The following is a 23068-nucleotide window of genomic DNA, read 5'->3' on the forward strand; positions in this document are numbered from 1 at the left end:
TAAAAAACAACAAATAAAAGACCCAGTCCATTTCCTTATGCAATCTTTACTTGAGATGCACATTGTAGAAAAACAATCACAATTAACAAAACCAATATGTCTTCTTTTTCTTCTTTACACAATATCAGTACACAGTATGATCACGTTTATGTGTTAAACACTTAACACAGGCTTTAATTCGCAGGAGCTCTGAGACATGTTAACAAGCTGATACTGAAGTGTACTTTATGAATCAGGGCCCAGACAAATTTAAGGGGGAACCAGAACAACTTGACTAACCTGGTCAACAGTAATATGTCAAGACAAAAAAAAAAAAAAAAATCAAGAATAAAAAATTAAGAAATCAACATAAATTGCTACTACCTAATTCTTAAACATCCCCTAATCATTTTTGCATGTGTCACTGGAGTAGCAGTATATAGACCTCAAGGTGTCAGACTGAAAACAATGTTAGTCAAATTATTCTAATCTGCCTTGTTTTTCATAGGGCCTGAATGATGAAATCTGACTTGGATTTTGGTGTTTTGCTCATTTAAATTCCATTGATTGCTTTCATTGTTCCATCACAACGCATCCAAGAACAGTGCTTTCTAATCATTGTCCCAGGTATTCAAGTCGTTTTCAATGTGTTCACTGTAAGGCCAGAGGAAACCACAGCTACATTCTTAACAACTGGTCTGGGTGGTGCGTCAGCGGGATGTAACTCAAGCAACTATGGGACTTTTAACTTAACAAATTGTTACATGTGACAACTGATGTTTAAGCTGTGAAAGGGGACACTAGATATTTTGCACAGGTTAACATGGTTTTCACTATCCTTATACATGTAAGAGAGAGCCTTTGGGAAAGACTGGGTGCTTCAAAATAATCGTCCCCGAGGAACCTCTGTAGGGAAAGGATTCATCCCAGAAGACGATTCCTGCAAGTCTCTACAGTGGAGCACAGACTACGCTTCTCCCTCCCAGTATAACTGGTAAGAGCTAACACACAGTTTGGATCAAAGTCCAGTTACAATAAAACACAGTCCACATGGCATTTAGTCATGCCTCCGAAAACCAAATCCAAAGCATACAGAAGCATACACAAGTAAGGGATCCTATATGTCATACACTGCATACCACAACACACATCCTCCCACTGACATCCTTCACTTCACATCAATGGTCTACACTGTCTGGATGAAATGTACAAAGGCAGACTTTAATTTGCACTAGACACAAGGTCAGTGACACAGCTTCTCTCGTCCATGCCCACCCGGAGTTAAAAAATAAAAAATACACCTTCTGTTAAGAACTAGCGCGCTGCAAAGTGCAGCTATAGAGACAGTTAATACTGTGGCAATTTTTTCTTTTTTTTGTAAACATTACACAATAATTGTATTACATTTATATCCTTCTAAATTTATAATAAAAAAAATAATACACAGAGCACATCAGGCTCTGCTTAAAAAAAAAGACAAATATTAATTGAGAGTAACGCATTATTATTCAGCAATGCGATTACAAGAAATGTAAGCATGCATAAAGTGGTTTTCCTATGGTGTCGAATACTACAGAACACGGACACTGACCCAGCCAACCCCAGACTCTTGGGGGAGGGAGGGGTCAACTTCCAACGTCTGTAGTATACATAGAAATGTAATAATACCAGAATTAATTGTAAGAAAATAGCATTAATTTATAGGTCACAGCAGAGGTTTTAACTTGCTGCCGCTTCAAGAAGCACTTGTATGAATATCTGCTCCCACTTTCTCCCTCTCATCTCAGAATAAAGTAATTCAACACAGCAGTATGCATTTTCATGGCAAGGCAATTTTCTGTGAATAGCTTACATGGATTACAAACATTCTCTACTCAACTGATTAGAAATAAAATGTGCTTGGATCACTAAATCCTTCATTTATATATAAAAAAAAACCAAATGAAACAAAACAAATAAAAAAAACAAGGCTTAGAAAAGATACTTATACGAGAGACCAATTCCACCCCTCGTTGCCAGTCACATTTCTTATTGGGTGTTTTTGGTCTGGAGGGAATATATAATCAATCTAAAACTGATATTTTTATGAGCAGAAACAGTCAAATGATACAGTAAAAAGCCCTTGAACTGTAATATTTTCAACTTTCAATCTGCAAAGCAGTTTTTATACTGCAAGAGGTTGATTATACACTCCTCTGTAACAATAGCAATGTGAACATGTGCTTGGGCTTCACAGAATTTAGCAATTGATGGTACTTACAGTAGGAGTCCTACAAGTGAAACTCATTCTATGAATGACATTTTCACTTAAAGTGCAAGCAGTTTTATATATTTTCTTTCCTCTCGCTGTCTCATCTCCTAGTGGCTCTAAGTTTCTTACATTTCAGAAAAAAAAAATGTCAACAAGAAATGAAGATTGCTTATTAGAACTATTACTGAACATTTTAAGACCATACAGAAAACTTATGTTTCTGACTCAGCTTGTGACTCGAATACTGTATGGCATCTGTCAGTGGTGATGGTAATAAACTCCAAATTCAGTCTTTTGTCCCTCCTCAGCTTTTCCACGTTTCTAATTAAGTACAAATGCACTCACAAATCACTAACAGATAAAAAACAGCAACATTTTGAGCACATATAAAACTAAAGGCATCAAATTAAAATTTCCAAAATTTTAAACAAAACCGCATTGATATTAGGCATTAACTCAACCAATTTTTCCAAGGTTTGCCTATAGCATGCAATCCTCTTCAGGGTTTGCCAGAGCTCTGCCACATTTGCAATTAAACATAAATGATAGGGCTGTACTACAGGCACATACTACATATTTTTTTTGGAGAAGATCCTTATATTTTAACTTGTGTTTACAATACCACCGTTTTAGATTTTTTCAGCTTTGGTAAAAAAAAAAACGTGTGCATCTGTGTGAGCGTTAGTGTGCGTGTGTTTGTGAGTGTGTGTGCATGTGTGTGTGCACATGTATGTGTGCATGCGCATCTGTGTGAATGTGTGCGCGTCTGGGTGAGTGTGAGAGAGTGTATGAGTGTGTGTGTGTGTGTGTCTGGGTGATTGAGTGAGAGAGAGAGTGTGTGTGTGTGTGTGTGTGTAGGGTTCTACTGAACTATTGAGGACACACAGCAATGTGTTCTCAAAAATATGTTGATCTGTTGTATATGGTTTTCTTATCTTTCAAGATGGCCTTTCAAAATCAATGCAGACATACAATCAGATTAGACTTCTGTGAATATTTGAATGTTGCTGTAGCAGCGCTCAACAGCATCCTTCCCAGAAAGGAAAAGGCAAACAGACATGGAAAAAGGCGCAGAAAAAAACTCACAGGCATACCAAGCAAACTACTCTTAAAACAAGGAGCAAACCCTGCTTTGTTGTATGTTGATTCTTTGAAAGCATAGGCAGACAAGAACACTCACAATTGATGTGCAAAGTTACACAAGGTCAGCAGCCTCGGCCAACAAACAGACAGACAAACAAACCTCAGTTAGATAAGAAATAGAAAAATAAAAAAAAGCATTGTCCAAGCATGAGTCTTCACTTCTTACTGCAGGTATCCATGGTACAGGTGACTATGAAACTACCAAGCCTGACTGTCCACAGATGTTTTAAATATTTTTTTAACTTTTTTGATTCAGTTTCATTTCTGTTTTGAAATCTTATCATGAGACGTCCTCCGTTGTGGTCTACAGAATACACAGCTCTCAGCAGCAGCCAGTAGAATGCCGTTTGTAGGCCGAGCGATATTGTGCTTTGAGAAAAGCAGAAAAGGTTGTACTAGTCTATAGTGAGGAGTCCCATTAGAGCAATGTACATCGGAAGAAGCTGCTCTTCTTTGATCGATTCTCTGTGATTTTAACAGGCCCTCCTCCCCCTGATGCACTGTTGTCATTCTACAGAAAAGAGTCAAGGGAAACATGCTTTAGTTTACATTGACAATGAACAGACATTTCATATTTGTATAAAAGCATAGTTTCATTCAATTAAAAAACGTAATGATGTAAATCAATCAGTAAATATTGAGGTACTATATGTAATGTAAACAATAAGTATTTATATTAAATACATATGCTGCTCACCATTTTTCTGTTGAGTCTTGTCATGATGTCTCTTGCAAGCATGAAAAAGGCCTAAGAAGGAAACCAAATGTATATCAATGAACATTTTGATTTGTAATTCACAGTATGCACACATGCATACTAGAGGCGTGTTAATGCTGTGTATTCTGTCTCATGTGCAGTCCTGAAGACATCTGAATAATGACCTTATTAAAACCAAGGTTTATACACAGAGCATTTCTTAAAAGTTGGAGATGGCTAGATTCCATTGAAATGTGTGATTCCATCATATACATCATTTTCTTAATAAGGGGCATATTTTAGATCAAAACTTCAGCCCACACACCAATGGCAAATTCCAAACCCACTTCTTGATGGCAACTCTCCACTAAGATCACACAAGAAGCCTCAGAGAAACAGAAAGCTACCATTTAGAATGTGGAATTGGACTCGCTGGGATTTTGATTTAATCCAGGCTCTTAAGTAAAGGAGCTACAAACAAGAATGAAAATTACACTAATCCACACTCAAGCACTTCACAAATCCACTGATCATTTATAACTTGTGTGGAAAAAGTAACCAAGGAATTGTCATTCCTGCTGTACGTCAGCCAATTCTGCTTCCTCTGCTGTTCTACGCACAACAATCAAAATGGAAAGCTTCAGATTGTCATGAGTTTGGAGGAGTGACCTTTGCACATCTATTTTAGTAAAAACTTGAACTTTTAAGCACTTTTTTTTTTTAAATTCCAACTGCATTCACAATGTAGGGGTCTTACCTCTTCCACATTTATGCTGGATTTTGCACTTGTTTCCAAGAACTTTATCCCATAATCTATTGCTAACTGTGAAAACAGGAAGGGGGGGTATATATAGATTATATATATATATTAGCAAGAATAAGAAGCATTACATAAAATGAAAACATAGAGCAGGTTAAGATTAAATATAATACACACTATAAATAGGTTTCCATAAGAAAAACTTAGAAAAATTAGAAAATATCTGAGAAGGAGCAAAAAAATTTAAAATTGTAATCCTGAAGACAGACAGAACGCCTTACTTGTTGAAAGTATTTCTGAGATAAGTACATGTAGGTACGGTAGCTTACCTTCTCCCCCCTTTCCTTGGACACTTGTCTCTTGTCATTCATATCACATTTGTTACCCAAAATCATTCTCTCCACATCAGAGGATGCATGCTGTACAGGGATGAAAAATAAATAAAGTGGCTCACTTCCCTGTCATTTAGGGCTTCTACTGGAATTTACAAACTCATTACCAAATCAAAAGTCTGCAACTGTGAAAGCAGTTTTTTCTTAAATGGGTTCTAACTCACAGAGCATTTGCTTACTGTGCTGTGTACAGATTAAATGGTGTGAATATCTTCTTTAGGCCAATGTGTGGTAAGAACATGAGTCACAAATATGGAATACTTTCACTAAGGTTCATGAGAAATGTTAGCAAGTGTTGTTAGTTTCTTTAAATGACTTCAAAGAGGTTGGACTTGTAGGGCCTGTTACACCCCCAGTGCATTTATATATAAAGATAAAGGTATCTACAGTTATTTGTGTGTGAATACTACAGATGTAACTACTCCAACTATCTGTCAGTGCCTAGGAGAGAGATGAGCCACTGACAACAGATCAAACAGGAGGGTCACTGGTTGAACAGTGGAGAGACAGTAGGACACCTGACATAACTCACTTCTTCGATGTTCCGTATCCAGTTCTTTATGTTTTCAAAAGACTTCTCGGTGGTGATGTCATATACCAGCATAATTCCCTGTGGAGCAACAGGTGTACAGAGAGAGCAACTGCAATTACAGACACGTTGTTAAAAAACTGTTACTTAAAAAAAAACGCACTTCCTAATTCAGTTCTTGAATACAATTGTAAATTCATTTTCTGGCAGACCTGCTTTAGTTTGAACCCATTAGTGTTGGCACAGCAACTCTTTAAAATGTTGACATTTTATGGAATATTTTACAGATAAGACCCAACACTTTTCATGATCCAATGACTCAAATCCCTTATGAAAGTTGAGGGTCATGACTGTAGTTAAGGAATGTTGCTTCTCTGCAAAGTAAAGTCATTATCTGTAGTTGCTTAAAATGATAAACAACATACTTTAATAATAATGATGATTTTTGCAATACTCTTCACCGAAGACACGCAAATAGACATCAATTTGAAAGTAATTGGATTGCCCAGAAAACATCCATTGGTAAAGGTCTGAATTATCTAACTGAGCCGAGCTGTGAATCAGTTCTTCAAAACAATATTGACTGTTCAACATTCTTCCTTCCTTCCTTGATTATGTGAAAAGAAGTACAAGAAAAAGAAGGATGTGATATTCACTACCAAGTCAACTGTACAAACATGCGTTTCTAATGTACAGTGACTTCATCGTGTTCTCTGCTTTTAAACTCCAAAAAATAGGCCCTTTTGTTGCCAAAAAACAGGGCATGGCTTAAATGCTAGATATCCCCAGAGACTTGCTTATACTTCCTTTCCAGGAACTTAGCTACAAATTACTCTCAGGTCTGGGGATCTCTCGGAAACAAAGCAAAGCAAAGCAAACAAAATGAAATCCCTCAGATTCAATGGCACACAGGTTCATTCGGACATGCAGCTCCTTAGATAAACCTCTGGCATCCAAAACCTTGAAGGACAACGTAGTCCAATAAAAAAAGGATCAACACTCATCCAGGATCCAGACACACTGAAGGGCCTCACCATTGCCCCTCTGTAGTATGCGGTCGTGATTGTTCTGAACCTCTCCTGTCCAGCTGTGTCCCTGGGAAAGATGCAAACACACAGACAAAAACAAATTGAAAGCGGCTCAAATCTTGTTTTCATTCCCTGTCTGTCATGCTGTATTAAGGGAGCACTCTCTTTCACCGTCCAGTGGGTTACTGAACAGAACCCCAGCAGACAACATTGCGGTGGAGTGATCTCATCAATCACGGCTTGCTCTCCTTGTCAGACAGGGGGTGCATTGCCATGAGCGGATTGATAAATCAGAATTATGTTTCCCAATACCTGCTGTTACATTCTGTAAACAACATAGTCAGAAACAAGAAACTGGCATTCAATCTCCATTATGATGTGTATTTCCTGTTCACATATAATACATTTATTGTATGGCAACTTCCTTAGTCTTTTACATTGTGACCAAAGCTATCATGGCTCATTGACATTAAAATTAGCAGGTATACATTTACATATGTGCGGATATCGAGATACCATGACAATAAACTTCTAGTTACAGTATAAGGTCTAAGTAGCCCCGGATAATTCATTCATGTTATAGTCTGCTTGAGGTTTAAATTTAGGACATACGATTGTAATTTTTTATTAAAACAGAAATGCAACACCTCAAACCAGAAGTAGTTAAGCTGGTGAAAGAGAGGCGGAAAACTTCTTGTCCCTATTTGTTTTTTAAGTAAGTTAACAAACAAATGGGATGCCATAGGCCAATTTATCTATTGTGGGTGCTATCAGTTAATTGGACTAAGACCCTTATCAAGCCATTCCTTTAATACATTTCAGTGAAAAAGCTTCCAACATTATAATTCACAATATATATTGACAAGTCTATTTAATAAGAATAGTTTTCAAAAACACTAAAATAAGCAACCGTTGGCAGTTTATTATTATTATTATTATTTTCTTCAAAAACGATGAGTTGCGAATTGCAGACAATGAGAAATTACTCCATTAAAATGATGACACACGATAAATTACAAATTGACGATGTAAAAATTGTACACTCGTGTAGCAGAACAGGACATGTTTTCTATTACACCACAAGTAAATATCACTTACCATATCTGAAGCTTAATTTTCTTTCCGTCTAATTCTATCGTCCTGATTTTAAAGTCGATTCCTGTAAAGATAACAAAAGGAGAATGCACTATGTTTAACATGAGAAATTATGGATAGCCTTGCTCTTATAGCAATATGAATTCTAATTATGGCTACAAGCAAAAACTCATGCTTTCTATTGATGGAAGGTCATAAATGATTGGTTATTGTTAATTAACTAAGGTTTTAATACTCCATTTATACTTGCTGAGGTTATTCAATAATGTAACAAATCTTTCAGTAACTGGGGAATACAATATCAATTCTAAAAAGGTTCTCCGTGGAGTTTTTACAATGATAATGAGTCTACCAATTTAAAGGGCAGCATGTGTTTCAACTACAGGGTTTCCCACAGAAATGTGCATAGGTAAGGCGGCCTGACACTGAATTATAGAGGGGGGGGGTGATCACATATTGATGAGTGGTGGGGGGGTGATCACATATTGTACACAGGGGGTGCCTGTGGATGGGGTTTAGCTGTGGCGAAAGAGAGTGGGGGGCTGAGCATGTGTGCTTTTGTTAAAGTTTGTTTCTTTGTGCATTTTTTTTTTTATGCACCGATTTTTGGCCAGGTGAGCCATTGCGGGAAACCCTGAAATATATATTTTTATTTACAAAAATGATTTATTTTATCCAAATTCATGGAACAAGCCTTGAACCCAAGGTCAAATATGAAATAGCCTACATGTTGGTTTTCTTGCAGACACCCATGACTACCAGTTCATAGTATGATAATGACTACAATCCCTGATAGTATTTATTGGTAAGCCAGCAACACAACCAAAACATTTCAATGACTAGGATGAATTCGAGCAGCAGATGAAGAAGAAACCACAGAGAACAGCCTCCTGCTTCACTAGAAACTGTGCTGCAGCATGATTGTGACAGATTTATCCAAACAGTTGAAGTCTACACTCCATTACATACATCATGAACATCTTCCTTTTGGTATTTATCCATTATCTCATTATAATGGTATAGTGTATGTGTGTGTACCATTTACTACTTACACTACTTTATAGTGAAGTCTCATGGTTACAAAACCAACACTGGAATGATGCAGCCATATGATTTCAGTAAAATTAGATGCTGATCAGCTGTTTCTGATTATTATGCTTTAAACACCATTAAATATTTGCACTTTGTCTTGCTTGTTATCAAAGAATGCCCACGCAAAACAATTAGAGCTTTCAATTGGCATTAAAGAAGTTGCAATATTTATATAAAATCGTTGTATTGTATTTCCTTAACAAAAATAAGGAACTTAAACCACACAATCCTGAACTAAAACCTGAACTAAGAAAAAAAAATTGTTACTTTACAATTGGTATACAGTAAACTTTGTTTCTATAGCAACTCTGCTCTAACAAACTGAATGGTAATCTTACTTGCTGTCAACCACAGTATGAATGCCTGATTGGATTTGACACACTAAGGTTAAACCACAACCTTCCCCGCATGAGGCTGGTATTGTTTTAATAGGGTGCATCAGACTAATGATTAATCCACAGTGAAGCATAAGCTGCTCTTCACATGTATCAGTCTTTTGAACAGTCATAAACCATGAAAGCCAGACAGTTTTCTGTCCAATCAAAGTTAAATGCATATCTTTCGATGTACAATATAGAATGGTGATATCCAGATACGGGTGTTGTTTCAAAGAACTTCATTCTCAGTCAGCATCTGACAAACAATTACACACAGTGTAGCTCAGCAACCTTCTTAACAATGGAAAAGAGCCAGGATGGTAATGCTGAGCCACCTAACCAAGAAGAAGTATTTGCTTGCCAGTAATAAATACTGTGAGATAGATAAAATACTTCAATCACTCAGGAGCAAGTCATCACTCTGCAGACACACAGGCATTCAGCTGTAGACTGAAAAGCCTATACATGCAGGGATGCATCAAGGTGATTCTTAACAAGTTCTGCTGTCACCTTCACTGTCCTCGTGCTTTGCAATCTAATTACACCTTAAATAACAGCAATGGCTTTCCAAAACTGATTAAAGGAAAAATGTAAAGGTCATATTGTATTGCAGAGGGCCTGCTCCATTTCCTCGTGGTGCACAGCGACACTGTTGATAGGTCTAATGCAAATGTCACTGACATTTCCTGGTCCTATAGCGCTAACCTTGAGAGATCACAAATAATTAACGATTTAATTTATCGGTCAGCTATTTCTGTGCCAATATTCAGCTTCAATCAGAGTCAAAAAGCATGCTGATACTCCATTATTGCTTGCAGCCTCGAATGCTTAAGCCACTGTCAGACTATGCATTAATATCGCACGGCAGAACACAACACAATAGTATTCAGAAATGTTAGAAATTGATTATTTTTCTCCAGGCAAAGAACGACTGAACTGTGATATGCACACTAAGGCAATAAACTGTAAAATCCACGTTCTGAGCTACTGTGTGAGCTGTTTGGAGCTCTCACACAGTTTGGCAATGTGACTCATATCCTTAAACCAAGTCTCGGCAGGAATTTACCTGAAAATGACTTAACTCGAATGAAGCTTAACAGTTAACACTTAACAGTGACTCGATTTTCTGGCTGTGGCAGCTGTAAAATGGAAATACCCTCTAGAAATAGGGACCTCCTCAACATTAAAACAAACAAAATATAATAATGGAAAACCCTTTAAAATATATAATAAAAAATAATAATACTATCTTCGATGGTCAGCGCTATATTATTGTTTTTTTTTTCTTTTATCCAGTGAGTGGTGGTGCGGATTCGATCTCAGTATTTTCTCCCGAGGAACATACTGAATTTCCCTCTGACTTCAATTCTTCCCTCCAGCCATGGGGCCCAATGAACTGGAAACTATGGTCATCTCCACGTGACCTTATTTCCACTGAGTGTAAGGCCGAGTCCACAAAACTCACTTTGTGTTGCCCTCAGATGGACTTCAATGCTGTGTGCCAAGCTAGAGAATTAACTAATAGTATTCATCCTAGCTTTCACAGTAATCAAAGCATTTCTGAATTTGTGTACAGTTGCTGTATTTCCTGCCAAAATCCAACAAGAATTTTAGAGTACTAGAATTAAAATACATTCAGATTGCTTAAGTTCATTTTTTGTGTTGTGTTTATCTACAGCCTCAGCTTTTGTGAGTTTCTGCTAATACTAATGAGCTGCAAACAGGAGATACCCACTTCCAGAAGTATGTAATTCCTTCACTGCTCCTCTTAAAAAAGCTTAGACAGCTCCTTAATATGATCTGATCTTGTGCAATAGCATGATGAGTGATTGATCCTTAAAAATATATGCACACAAAGTTATATCCTAGACTTCCCATATTTCTTTGCTCTGTATTAAATGGTAATGTTCAATCCCTCAAAAGGAGCCAAAATGATTGCTGTTGATATTTAGTGAAAGAGCTGGACAGCCAGGTTAAACCAGACAACACATTAAAGTGAGAGATATACTGCTCTCTTCTAATAAAAGACACTTTAAGGAAGTGGTAAGCTTCATTGCTGCCACGCACGTCTAGAACCCTGTATGACAAGCCCACCATTTCCTGTAAGGAAATGCTAAAGGCATGAAAGAGGCCCATGTGCATCCTCCCCTACATCATCTTTCATGTGTAGAGACCAAGCTTCATAGTGTTACAAAACCTTCTCTCTTCAGTGAGTCAAAATCCATAATTAGACCTTGCTTAATACTTCATCTGCAGCCAGCAATCAAAGAGTACTGCACACCTTTGGTTACATGTCTACATTCTGACACTGAGCACATATGTTTTTTTAAGGCCTGCCTCAGACCAGCTGTCACAGCTATTTAAATCTTATTTCAATCTCTTTGTCTTAATAATATAAATTGCTGACAAAGCACACAATTTCCTTGGACCTTAATAGTTCAAGAAGATGTGTAATGAAATGGGCAGAATAGTAAACAATATTGGATGGATAGCAATTCCATCAATAAGTAACCTCACTTCTAATATTGCCAAATTAGCTTTATTGACCATGACACTATCTTTTCTGAAACCACCAAATAAAGTGTGTGAGAGGCAGGCACATATTAAAATCTACAAAAGGTCGGAATGTCAATTTTTTAAATAAAATCTACACAATAAGTTCTACGGTGCTGTAGTGTCTGGCAATTGTAGTGGCTGTGATTCAGCTTCCCTCCTCCTGCCAGCCTGGGACAGTGTGAAATAAGTGATAAAAATGTCATTACAGGCACGTGATTTACATTGTGTGAGGTTAGCTGGACACTTTAGAATAAAGGTTTCCCACTTTTTTTTTTAAATGACGTGTTCTGTCACAGTCACGGCCGCAGAAAGGAAAAGGGGACTGTCTGAGGCAACAAGGGAAGCCTACAGTGTAGCCAGGATGCAGTGCATTGACCTCTTTCTCCCACTCCCGTATGAGGAAGTGATGTGGCTGCAGTTCTGATATGAAGCAGCTGATCCCTTCTGATTATTAAACAGGCTGAAGAATGCAGAACCCTCCCATATGACACACAACCAGCTGATGGTCACAAGACCCAGACATGGCCTCCAAACAGTATGGTTTCTGTTCATCTGAGATCTCGTGCGGGGGGATACAAGACTACTTCGTTCTGCAGCCCTACCTTCCTTTGTGGTTCACTATAACAAAAGGTGATCTATCCAGTGAGTGGAGGATCCAGTTGCCAATAGCCAAATGCCAATGCCAGATATTTAAAATAAGGTTCAATTATAGATCAACTCATCAAGTAGCATGCTAAGTATTTTGTGGATCCTCAAACTCTAAATGTGTCATTATGCAATTCTAAGAAATACTTGCAGTGAAGTAGGACTAGAATACTGGAAGAGAAAATGTTAAAAGTCTCTCAAGGAAATCGTGTCCAGGCCATGATCCAAAGCACTTCTGCATTTGTACTTTCCATTTTCACACATTGTTTTCCTTCTTTGGTATGTCATATTATTCTCACTGCTTTGAAGGGAAAATACCAGTGCAGATGCTTACTACTCAAATACAGCCAGCAGGAGAGGAAATAAGAAACAATTACAATTGTTTTAAGGGCATAACGTGAACAGTCTTCCATGTATTTTTTGAAGGCGATAAAGACAGGTACTACTATTGTAAGACTAAACTTGAGGTGTGGTGAATACTCTACAATTGAATTGATTACTTAACAGAAAAGGAGTTGTGTATTCAACTTGAATGTGTGTATTCTAATTATTCTAAAGAGGTTTATAGTAAAAAGCAATGCATGGAAATATTTAAATCAATTTGCATTAGCATGTTAGACAACAAAATGCACCTGCTATGGTACATGTCAGGAACCTATGATGTGCTATCCTAATGTGTGAAAAACAGATGCTTCTATCAAATGCCTAGAGATTTAAATCAGATCTAGATAGGTGTCTGAATATGTAGGTCAAGTTGTCAAAGTCACCCTGGGTAACAGGGTCTGCTAATATATACATACATAGTAATAGGTTACACCATGAAGAAAAAAAAAAAACATCTAACTAACCCTGAATAAAGTGTAATTTTCCCATAGGGGCATTTCTTAATTCCAAACCTGTAATTTCCTACCTTACATTTCCCATTTATACATCACCAGTTCTCAGTTACTTTCTACTGCCTTCATTATAAACCCCCCAGAGCTCTGGTGCAATGTACCTCTGAAGAACATGAGACTAAATGAGCCATAAAAACGTAATACTCAATACTCAACTTAAACACAATACAGTCTCTCACCCTGCTCAGAAAACTATTGCACAGTGCATATCTGGTTCAATTAGCAATGAGTCAGGAACAGAAAAAACACAGAGAATACTTTGAACAAGTCAATTTAGAATATCACTTTGTGAATGCAGTAATTGAGTATAAATAGGCCTACATCAGTCTAAAATAATAATAAGAAACTTGTAGTACTCCATTTCTTCAATTGACAATTTACAGCACAAACATATGACATCCAGCATATTTATAACTCCACAGAGCCTCAAAACACACAGATATTACTGATTACTAAAGTAGTTTTGATGCAAACTAACCATTATTGACCGTTCTAAGAGTGACAATCGAGAATTATATTAAAGCTGGTTTCAAGGAACATTAAAGGAATGTGATAGCATATGCAGTAACTTCTTTTTTGTGATTTATATATTTAGGCTACTTTTATTTTGTGTATTCCTTCCTTAACATGAAATGAAAAACACATGTAGGCTCAAAACCTGGCACTATATGAACATTTTTTCTTAACTGGCATCACAATATTGACCAAGTGGGCATGGCTCATTCATCAGGGTGAAACCGCACCACTGCTTGACGAATCAAAACAATACAGGATGAACCTCTGGACATTTATATGGAATAGAGATCTGATGAAAGTGTGCTGTTCTGTACTGTGGCACACTCTGTTTTAATTAAAGAACTGCTGTCATTGCATGGAAACAATGAGCAATGTCAAGATAACCAAATGCTTCCTGTTTTAGAGTCAGGCAGAAGCGCTTTGCACAAAACAGGTTTTTAAACCAAGCCAATTAAAAAGCACAACAGCCTTGGCTACACAGGAAATGCAGAAAAGGTACACACTCATAGAGGGGTGACTAATGTTTTTGGCTACTCTGTTTTAAAAAATGCCATGGAATAGAAAATAATAACGGTTAATTCTGTTCCAAGCAACAGCAACAATCAATTTAAGTAATTTTCACAAAGGGTGGCCCACTATGCCCAGGAAATGCCCAATCAATTGCACCTGATTATTTAAACTGCTCAGAAATAATGATGCTTAATATATCTGTAATATTCCTTGTTCCAAGAGCAGCTCTATGTGAATATACTGGCATATCTTTCTCAAAAGCTTCTTCTTCCCTCACTGATTATGGCTAATTATGGGTGCCCTTCTAGCAATCTGCACACTGAATTCACATCACTGCTGCTCTCTGGAATAAATATTTGAGAACATCTTTCTTACATCATCTTGGTATGAATGTTTTTATGGGGAAAGTGATTGTACTGTTTTAACAAATTGCTGGAATATGCCAATACTCCACATTCCATAAATCATTTCTATAGATAAGAATTGCAGCATTAGCTTGATTAGAGCTTCATCTGCTGTGTCTGTGTTTCTCAACTGGGTTAAACGATCCCTTATGTAAAGACCTACATAGCAATGGGACTGTTAAGAAATACCAGACATAACAACATGCTTAGTATCCACTGCCGCTCATAATTCTTCCATGGTTTCTTCATGAACACTTTTTATGCTGCTTAGAAACTATTTTACTAATATTTCAAACTGCTTATCTAAGCATATTTATTTAACTCAATTAAACGGGTGTACACTAATTCACACTGGACAAGCAATGGCATCATATAGGAAGAATACTAAAATAAGAATATCACAGTAGAAGTTACAATCATCTGCATATTCACATCATTGCAGTGCTTTCCTGTTTCCGGTCATCCAGCCTTGTGTGTGGCTGGAATCTCCACTGTTTCTTAACAGACCACATCATGCAAGATATGTAGGCCTACATAAGACAGGAAAGGACAGGAAAGAGCATACGATTTAAATCACTCTTTTGAGGAGATGGCATTTTTCCATATTTGTGTAATTGGTGGTTTGGCTTCTTCTTTTTCTTTTTGTTGCACATACATTTCTTCAGAGATGCTTTTCTCAACTTATATCATTCAGGCCTAAGCTTTAGAGTTCTGAACTTCAAGTATATCTTAAACAATCTAAGCTTGACATGTTACTAGGCACATGTTTGTGTTGAGTTCTGTATCCTAGCATTATAAGATCTTTAACAATGTGGACTTTGGTACCCACGCAATAAACTTTCCTGTCACTAACTTTAGTTTCCCTACGATTCCAAAACAATGACTCATCCAAAGGTCACAAAATCTAACTCTCAATTAAGTACAGTGTGGTGGTTAAATATTGAATGAAAGCTACATCAATTATAATTAAACATATTTTTTTCTCAATTTAATGAACTCACTAAATGAATGTATAGCTTTGTTTTGTTCGACCTTACAATTTCTGTTCGTACATTGCTGGGATATTCTCCCAAATAAACAGTGTGCTGTAAAATACATAGCTTATCAAGTTTTTGGATAGTGCATGCTACAATACTAGGAAACACATGAAAACGATTTCCTCTGTTTTACAACTGCGACACAAAAGTTTTCAAACAACAGGCAGTCAAAGCAACACAGCAAAAAAAAAAGGCAAAAACTCATGTGTCGTGACTGCCTGATGTATCGTGACTGGAATATCAAACATTTCCTTCAGCAGTGGTTCCTCAATAAGTGCTCTGCAATATCCTTATTAATTATACATTCAGGATGTTGCTTCCTATATGCATGAAACCACTGCAAACAACCATAGCTCGCTCAACATTCCCCGACTACCTTCTAATACCAAACAGCAGAGAATAACAGCTATGATAGTGCTAGTAAGCTGGCAAATACAAGGAATGGCTTCAAATGACAACAGAATGGTGAAAGGAATGAATTTGGATTATGAGGCGCTTCAGACTGTTAAGAGCTGCTGTTACTTTGCATAAATGGAGAAAAGCCAGGACACAAAAGCTGCTTCCACGGTACGTAATTGTGTATGAAATTGAATTGTGGATAGAACTTTAATTGGTTTAACAAATAAAATACTTTGTCAATTATTCCCCATCCCCCTTCCTTAGCCACACATTAATTCAACAACATATATGCAAATTGACCATGGATTAAATAAAAGGAGCTGTCAAAGTTAGCTTTGTTTCTTCCAACTTTAGCTCAAAGGAAGTACCTTTCAAGCAAGTAATAACCATAGCCTTCTAAGAAACTATGTTACAGTTTAATCCACAAAACAAATGAAGATGTTCTTGAGCTGAAGTGTTGCTCCAGTCAACGCCTTTGCCCAGCAGCTCCATATAACCAATTTCAAAACAAAATATAAAAATAAATTATACTAACCACAAATAATAGCACACCAAAAGGATTGGTTAATGAGTAGGAAAACTCCTTGAGTTACAGGTTAACGTCCCAGAGTATTTAAAGGGCTACCTTACAGTAGCCAATCATAATTGTGCTGCAATCCTTAGGAAAATTAAATCTATTAATGGTGGAAATGGATAAAAGGAGGCACGTTTCTAAATCCCTAGACCCTAATGGATGGAACACTTAGTCCATGACCATACCTGAGCTGGGTAAATATTTAGTAAGGACTGACTTCCAGCTGAGTTTATATGTTTCGTCAGCATAAACATAAAACTGTACTTTTTGCCCTGAATTGCCCTGAAATGTTTAAAATCCCACAAAATAAGACACTGTGGTAAATGGGTCCTGGACAACTATTTATGGGGCTAAAGCTTAAGCATTATTTCAAGTCAACTATGATACAGAGATGAAAGCCTTTTCACTACAGATGTCTACTGATGTTGATCAAGACAGCTATGTATTACACGCTACCATTTCTATCATTCAGTAACAGACCTGAGGTAAACTCATTGGGAGGTTGGCATACTCCTGCACAGGAGTCTGTATGGCAGAATGAGGTTGGATGGGAGAAAAGCTCTCCTGTCATTATTACTTCATAACAATGAGCTCAGAATAGCCTTACCAAAAGTCTCAATGTGGACAATATGTTTCTTGGACAGATGCATGAAATTTCAAAATGTTGTTGATTCCACAGCATTTTCACCACATAGGTCAGTTGATGTTTTCTACTTAGGTGTCAATATACTGTAAGCAAGAAATCTATAATGCAGATTTCCAAGCAAATGTAATATAGACAGATTATATACTATCTTCTACCCATATGTACCCAAAAAGCCACTTCTTCTATTAAGGCAAGTAGTAAAGTTTTGATTAATCCATGTCCTAGTCCTGTACATTGTCAGAGAAAGCCACTTTTATGGGCTCAAATTAGCGCCATAAGTATCGCATTAAAAAAAAATATATTGTAAACCAAAAAACAAAACTTGAGAAAAAATGTATGTTGAGATAAAAAAAAAAAAAAAAAAAAAATCGAAAGCAAAATTTATAGAATTGTAAAAAAAAAAAAAAAGTTAAAATCGAGAGCAAAACTCAGATGTGCTCGCCTGCAGTTCCTGTCTTTGCTTGCGATGCTGCAATTTTTGCTTTTGCTGCCAGTTTCTTTGCTTTCGGTTTATTTTTTTGTTTACGAGTTTTGGCGCTGTTTTGTCGTGAGGGCGGGATTTACAGGGAGGCGTGGATCATGGGTCTCCATTGGTCCAGCAGTTTTGAGTGACGGTTCTTCCTAACCCAATCAGTGAGCAGGGTGGGCTGGTCTGACACTCACCACTCTTTGACTTCAGCACTCACTGACCCATAGACTGAGTGGTGCAACTACATGGCTTCAGAATTTAATTATAAACAAAGCATGTTTTTAATAAAAGTAGTGGACAAAGCAAAGAAAGCAAAGAAACTGGCAGTGAAAGCAAAAATTGCAGCATCGCAAGCAAAGACAGGAACTGCAGGCGAGCGCATACGAGTTTTGCTCTCGATTTAACATTTTTTGCTTTCATTCTATAAATTTTGCTTTCGATTTTTTCTCAAGTTTTTTTTTGTTTACAATATTTATTTTTTTGAATGCTAATTTGAGCCCATACACTTTCTTCTGCTTGCTTAGCTATCAACTTTCTTGGAACTAAAATTCCTGTTTCAGAATTTGTTGGCCTTGGAAAAAAACAAAACAAACAAAAAACGTTCATGTCTTTAAATGATTTGGTCTAACTTCTTTAGCTGGTTCTTATTGGCTGATTTCACAGACCTCAATTAAGCACTAGTCTAGGACTATTCTACCTAAAATAACATTGGGTATTCCAAGACTAGTGCCAATTTGGGTTTGTGAAACCAGCCCTATGTTGCTTATTCTGACCTTTGCCTCCGTTCACCATTGAAAAAGAGAAGTGACAACAATTGTGGTAAAAGGCAGCTGAAGTGAACCTCATTTCTGCAGCCACCGAGGTAACAGAAATCCTCATCCGTATAGTGTGTCAGCGAAGAGGTCTCTATTTACACACCAGCATTGTTAACTTCACAAAATCAGAATTAATTAATTTGAGCCGGACTAGAGCAAATCAAGCCAATATTGAGATTAAAGCCCAGTCTCACCATCAAGTCATAAAATCACCTTTCTTTGTCTGCCACGATGCAGCGTGTTAAGGAAGAGTTGATCTTTCTTTTAACTATGCTGGCAATTACTGATGCAGCTCAGCTGGGTACACGTTACACAAAGCACTGCACCTGACAATGACTTAGCCAGAGGTTAAAGTTGCATTAATATAAGGGGACTCATCCTCAATGCACAGCACTGGAATTTGCTCTTCACACTGACCAAAGAGCAAATCACACTGCTGGCCAGTAACAGATCACCAGCAAAGCTAATACTTATGTGTAACCGTTAGCCCCCTTTTCTGTTTCCTTGTTTTCATTGTGGTGTAATGTTGGAATATATCCCATTAATCAGCTTATTGAATGCCAGCTAATAAAGACTGAAATATGTTTCTTAGTCTTGGAGACAGCTTTCAGTTATGCGAGAGAATATGAACATTTGCAGTAACATGCACTTAAGAGTCATTAACTTTCATCTTATACACCCCAGAGCTCATGGATATGTTGGTTATCCTGATCACAGATCATTAAACAATCAACCCAATCCCCCTCCCTGTTCCATTTCTGTATTCTAAACACAATTTATCTTTTAAAGCAAAAACTCAATCAATCAATCAATAAATAAAGCATTTATTGCCTGAGTTAAATCTTCTTAAAAAAACATTTAAATGCATATATTAGGAGGTTTTCCATATTACATGTTTAATAACTTCAGAAACAATGATAAATTCAGATTTCGAAGCAAAAACAGGTGATTCACGTTTCGGCATGGCAGAAAATGAAACCTAAGCGGTGGCACAAAACATGTCCAAGAACTGAAAATGACACCTTTATTTTTGGAAACTTAAAAAGTTCACTCAAGACTCTTTTTAAAAAATTCAGTTTTGTTATCGAAGGGAATTTCCCATTGTGATTCATTCTCAGACTGAAAGTTTAAGTTCTCCTCCTGAGATATTTGTGAACACTTTGGTTCCTGTTTGCTTCAGAGGAAGCCACTGTAATGCTATCATATTATTGTGGTCTTTCCCATTTGGACCAGCTTGGGAATTCCATCCAATTTGTCAATCCAAACAGCACAGCCTGAGGTCAGATCACTCTAAAAGACTGAATCATAGGTCAAGAACAACCCAAAGCCAACCACAGGCAAGATAACTGTATGTTTTCCTCTACTGCAAATTGGCATGCAGAAAACCCCACCAGTAACTAATTTGTATTTCTAAAACCAGCATTCAAACAATGTGTTTTGGGGGAATACATAAAACTTTTAACCCATGTTTTTGAATGCATATCTATATATATATATATATATATATATATATTATTATTATTTTCTTTTTAGGGGGCATGTGGTATCTGACAGAGCAAACTAAATGAAAACTACGGTTGCGTTCAAACAGTTGTACACATAGTCTTGTGAATAATCAAAATCTTTATTTGGCCCTTTTAGCTGTCTGTCTTTCTTCACAACACTGATTTACCCAATAGAGACACTTCATACAAATTATTATTACTGTTATGTAGCTTCCACAGTGCAGACAATTTTGTCTCAGGGGATTTTTTAAATCCTTATCAGGAGAAAATGTAAGAGGGAAAGAAAACACACCTATGTATATATGCCTATAGTGTCCATCCAATGCCATTATGTATTATTTTTGCAGAAAATGCTGGAGTGAGGTTACACAAGAGGAGGTCACAACAGATATCCTATCCTTGTCCATGACTGAAGGAATCATGGAATTCAAAGCAGAGACAAACACAGCCGGCACACAAAGAGCACTGGAGAAGCCCTGGCAGTGCGAAAAGACTGATCCACACCAGGTAGCAGCCAGTTTTGCACATGATGTCTGTTTTTCTGTTCCAACAGTGAACTGTTATCTTCACAGTATGAAGCACCAAAGCAGCACTATCAGGCACATAGCAGAGCCCTCAGCTGGCAGCTTTTCCCAACAAAAGCTAGAGTGCTCAGAAGAGGCCTTCCCTTAACTCCCTTACTTTTTGTGCCAAATATTATCTTACCAAACTCACTGTATACTCATGTGTATCGATTGGTCTGGAGAAGGACATAGACAAAACAGCAGTTTCGTCCATCTGTCGTTCAAGTCCTTTTGGATCGGTAGTGCAGTCACTGCAGGCCCGATCAGCTGCAGGTGTTGACTAAAGGACTTCTCCCTCAGTTTCTGTTCCACTGTGGTCATGGGTTGTCAGCACTCAAAATACATACTGACGCTCAGAGGAATAACACCTGAGGAATCTCAAGACTTTTCAGAAATAAATCAGCATCCAGAGATTTTTTTTCTCTGACCTTTGCTTTTGATTTTTCCAAATCTGTTTACATTTATATTTAGGAAATATTTTGGCTGGAACACATTGTTAGAGTGTCTGAGATTGATCAGACTAGCACGCTGGCAGCCACATTGTTGGTACATTTTTTAAGCCCACTGAAATACTCAGGGTGGCAAAGAAACACAGACATGTGTTTTGTTCCTGTTCTTTTTGAATGGTGATCAATCACACACTGCAAATAATTATATCGAAAAAGTAGGGTAAACCTGGATAATCTTGCCAACCTGACATCTAATTTACAATGTATAGCACCACCTTGTCTTAAACTGTTACACAGTGTTAATTGGAGACCCTCAGAACTATTAATAATTAGTTAAGACGAACTACGTAGTTAAAAGTTGCAGATGGTGTCAGAGAGGCCTGTGTATGGGTTCTTATTACAAATACTAACATTGCATCAAAGAGTTAAACTGGAAATCTATGCAATCACAAGAAAACAATGATGACAAGAGTGAACAAAGTAGGTCTGTATTCACAAATGAATGTATTATTCAATAGGTGTAAAAGCCGGATATAGCAAGTAATTCTCGTGTTAGAATAAGAAAACGTTATTTAACTTAAATAGGGTACCTATCCTGTCAAAACCATACCCAGTATTACTGCCTTCTGAAGTTTACAGTCAGAAAGAATAAACGCTCCGCTACTCCACATGTTTTCAAATATTACAATTACAAATATGATTATATGAATTCAGTATACTTACTCGATCATTTAAACAAAAATGTACAATTAATGCAATATGATGTAACCAAGTGGCAAGTTTTGTGTTTGTTTTTCCACTTTCATAATCGATGGTGTATTTTATTAGCTGAACAGATATTTGCCGTTAGTTTTTTTCCAGAGTTACAGTTATTTTGGAATTTGACTAAATTTGAAAAACCTGCTTGTTAGTGCAGAGAAGGGAAGCGTACCTGCACACGGAGGACCCGCCGACTCAGCTACGCGTCTGCAGGGACGAGCACGGCTAAAGTAAACACTATCTTATTGTTCCGTTGTCTTTTTTCTTTCATGAAACTTGGCTGTACGCAGAGCAAAAACCATTTCCTGTCTCTTCTTACTGGGCTAAGATGCTACTGTAGTTTCTAGGCCTTTTCCTGTGTCAGTGTCCTTATATCGCTCTTTCTGCTGTGCAATAACTCAATTACCTTCCTCAAGCTACACCCCCAAGCCCCCCAAAAACAGAAACCGGTTCACAGACCTATAGTTGAAATGAAGGTGGTGTTGAACGCGTCTTCGCTGAATCTGAAGAGCAGACATGTCTTGCCGACACCGCTGTCTCCTATGAGCAGGAGTTTGAAGAGATAATCGTACGTTTTCGCCATTTTTCCGGCTTCGATTCTCTCCTCCGGCGAAGTGACAATGTAACAACAGGCTCTCAGTTACTCGGTACTTCTGACACTCCGCATCCATACGGCGCAGGGAAGGGAGGGCCTGTGCGATGACGTCAATGCGTCCCTGTCAGCGCGAACGTCACCAATCTGCGTTCTAGCGCTAGGGTTTGTGGGACACGTAGTTCTGGGTGAGATTTAATAGGCATTTCAGCACAGTTGTTAAAAAAAGTGTAACTAGATCAATTCCTTGAAATTAGACCCGTGCTCTTAAATTGCCATACTCAGTATTCACAGCGTCAATACAATCTGCTTCATTATCTAGATGCATACATATATTTAAAGCACTATATACATACACATATACACGAATCAATCAATAAATGAATGTAT

The 23068-nt window shown here is 37.4% G+C and overlaps 1 protein-coding gene across 1 annotated transcript; it reads right to left on the bottom strand.

Annotated features, from left to right (window-relative positions):
- Nucleotides 1-26: 26 nt before the first annotated feature.
- LOC136748273 (ras-related protein Rab-8B) lies at nucleotides 27-22782 on the bottom strand. Its single transcript, XM_066701882.1, has 8 exons — nucleotides 22546-22782; nucleotides 7878-7938; nucleotides 6786-6846; nucleotides 5755-5832; nucleotides 5160-5249; nucleotides 4828-4893; nucleotides 4071-4121; nucleotides 27-3884 (listed from the first exon to the last, which is right to left on the bottom strand). The coding sequence occupies exons 1-8, from the start codon at nucleotides 22667-22669 to the stop codon at nucleotides 3792-3794; spliced, it is 624 nt and encodes a 207-aa protein (XP_066557979.1). The 5' UTR covers nucleotides 22670-22782; the 3' UTR covers nucleotides 27-3791.
- Nucleotides 22783-23068: the final 286 nt, after the last annotated feature.

Source organism: Amia ocellicauda, chromosome 4 (assembly GCF_036373705.1).
Source record: "Amia ocellicauda isolate fAmiCal2 chromosome 4, fAmiCal2.hap1, whole genome shotgun sequence".
NCBI lineage: Eukaryota > Metazoa > Chordata > Actinopteri > Amiiformes > Amiidae > Amia > Amia ocellicauda.

Coding starts and splice junctions, on each gene's coding strand:
- LOC136748273 (XM_066701882.1), bottom strand. CDS start 22,669: ATGGCGAAAACGTACGATTATCTCTTCAAACTCCTGCTCATAGGAGAC. Junction 5,833..6,785: donor CATACTACAGAGGGGCAATG/GTGAGGCCCTTC, acceptor GTTGCTCCACAG/GGAATTATGCTGGTATATGA. Junction 4,894..5,159: donor CCAAGGAAAGGGGGGAGAAG/GTAAGCTACCGT, acceptor CTGTTTTCACAG/TTAGCAATAGATTATGGGAT.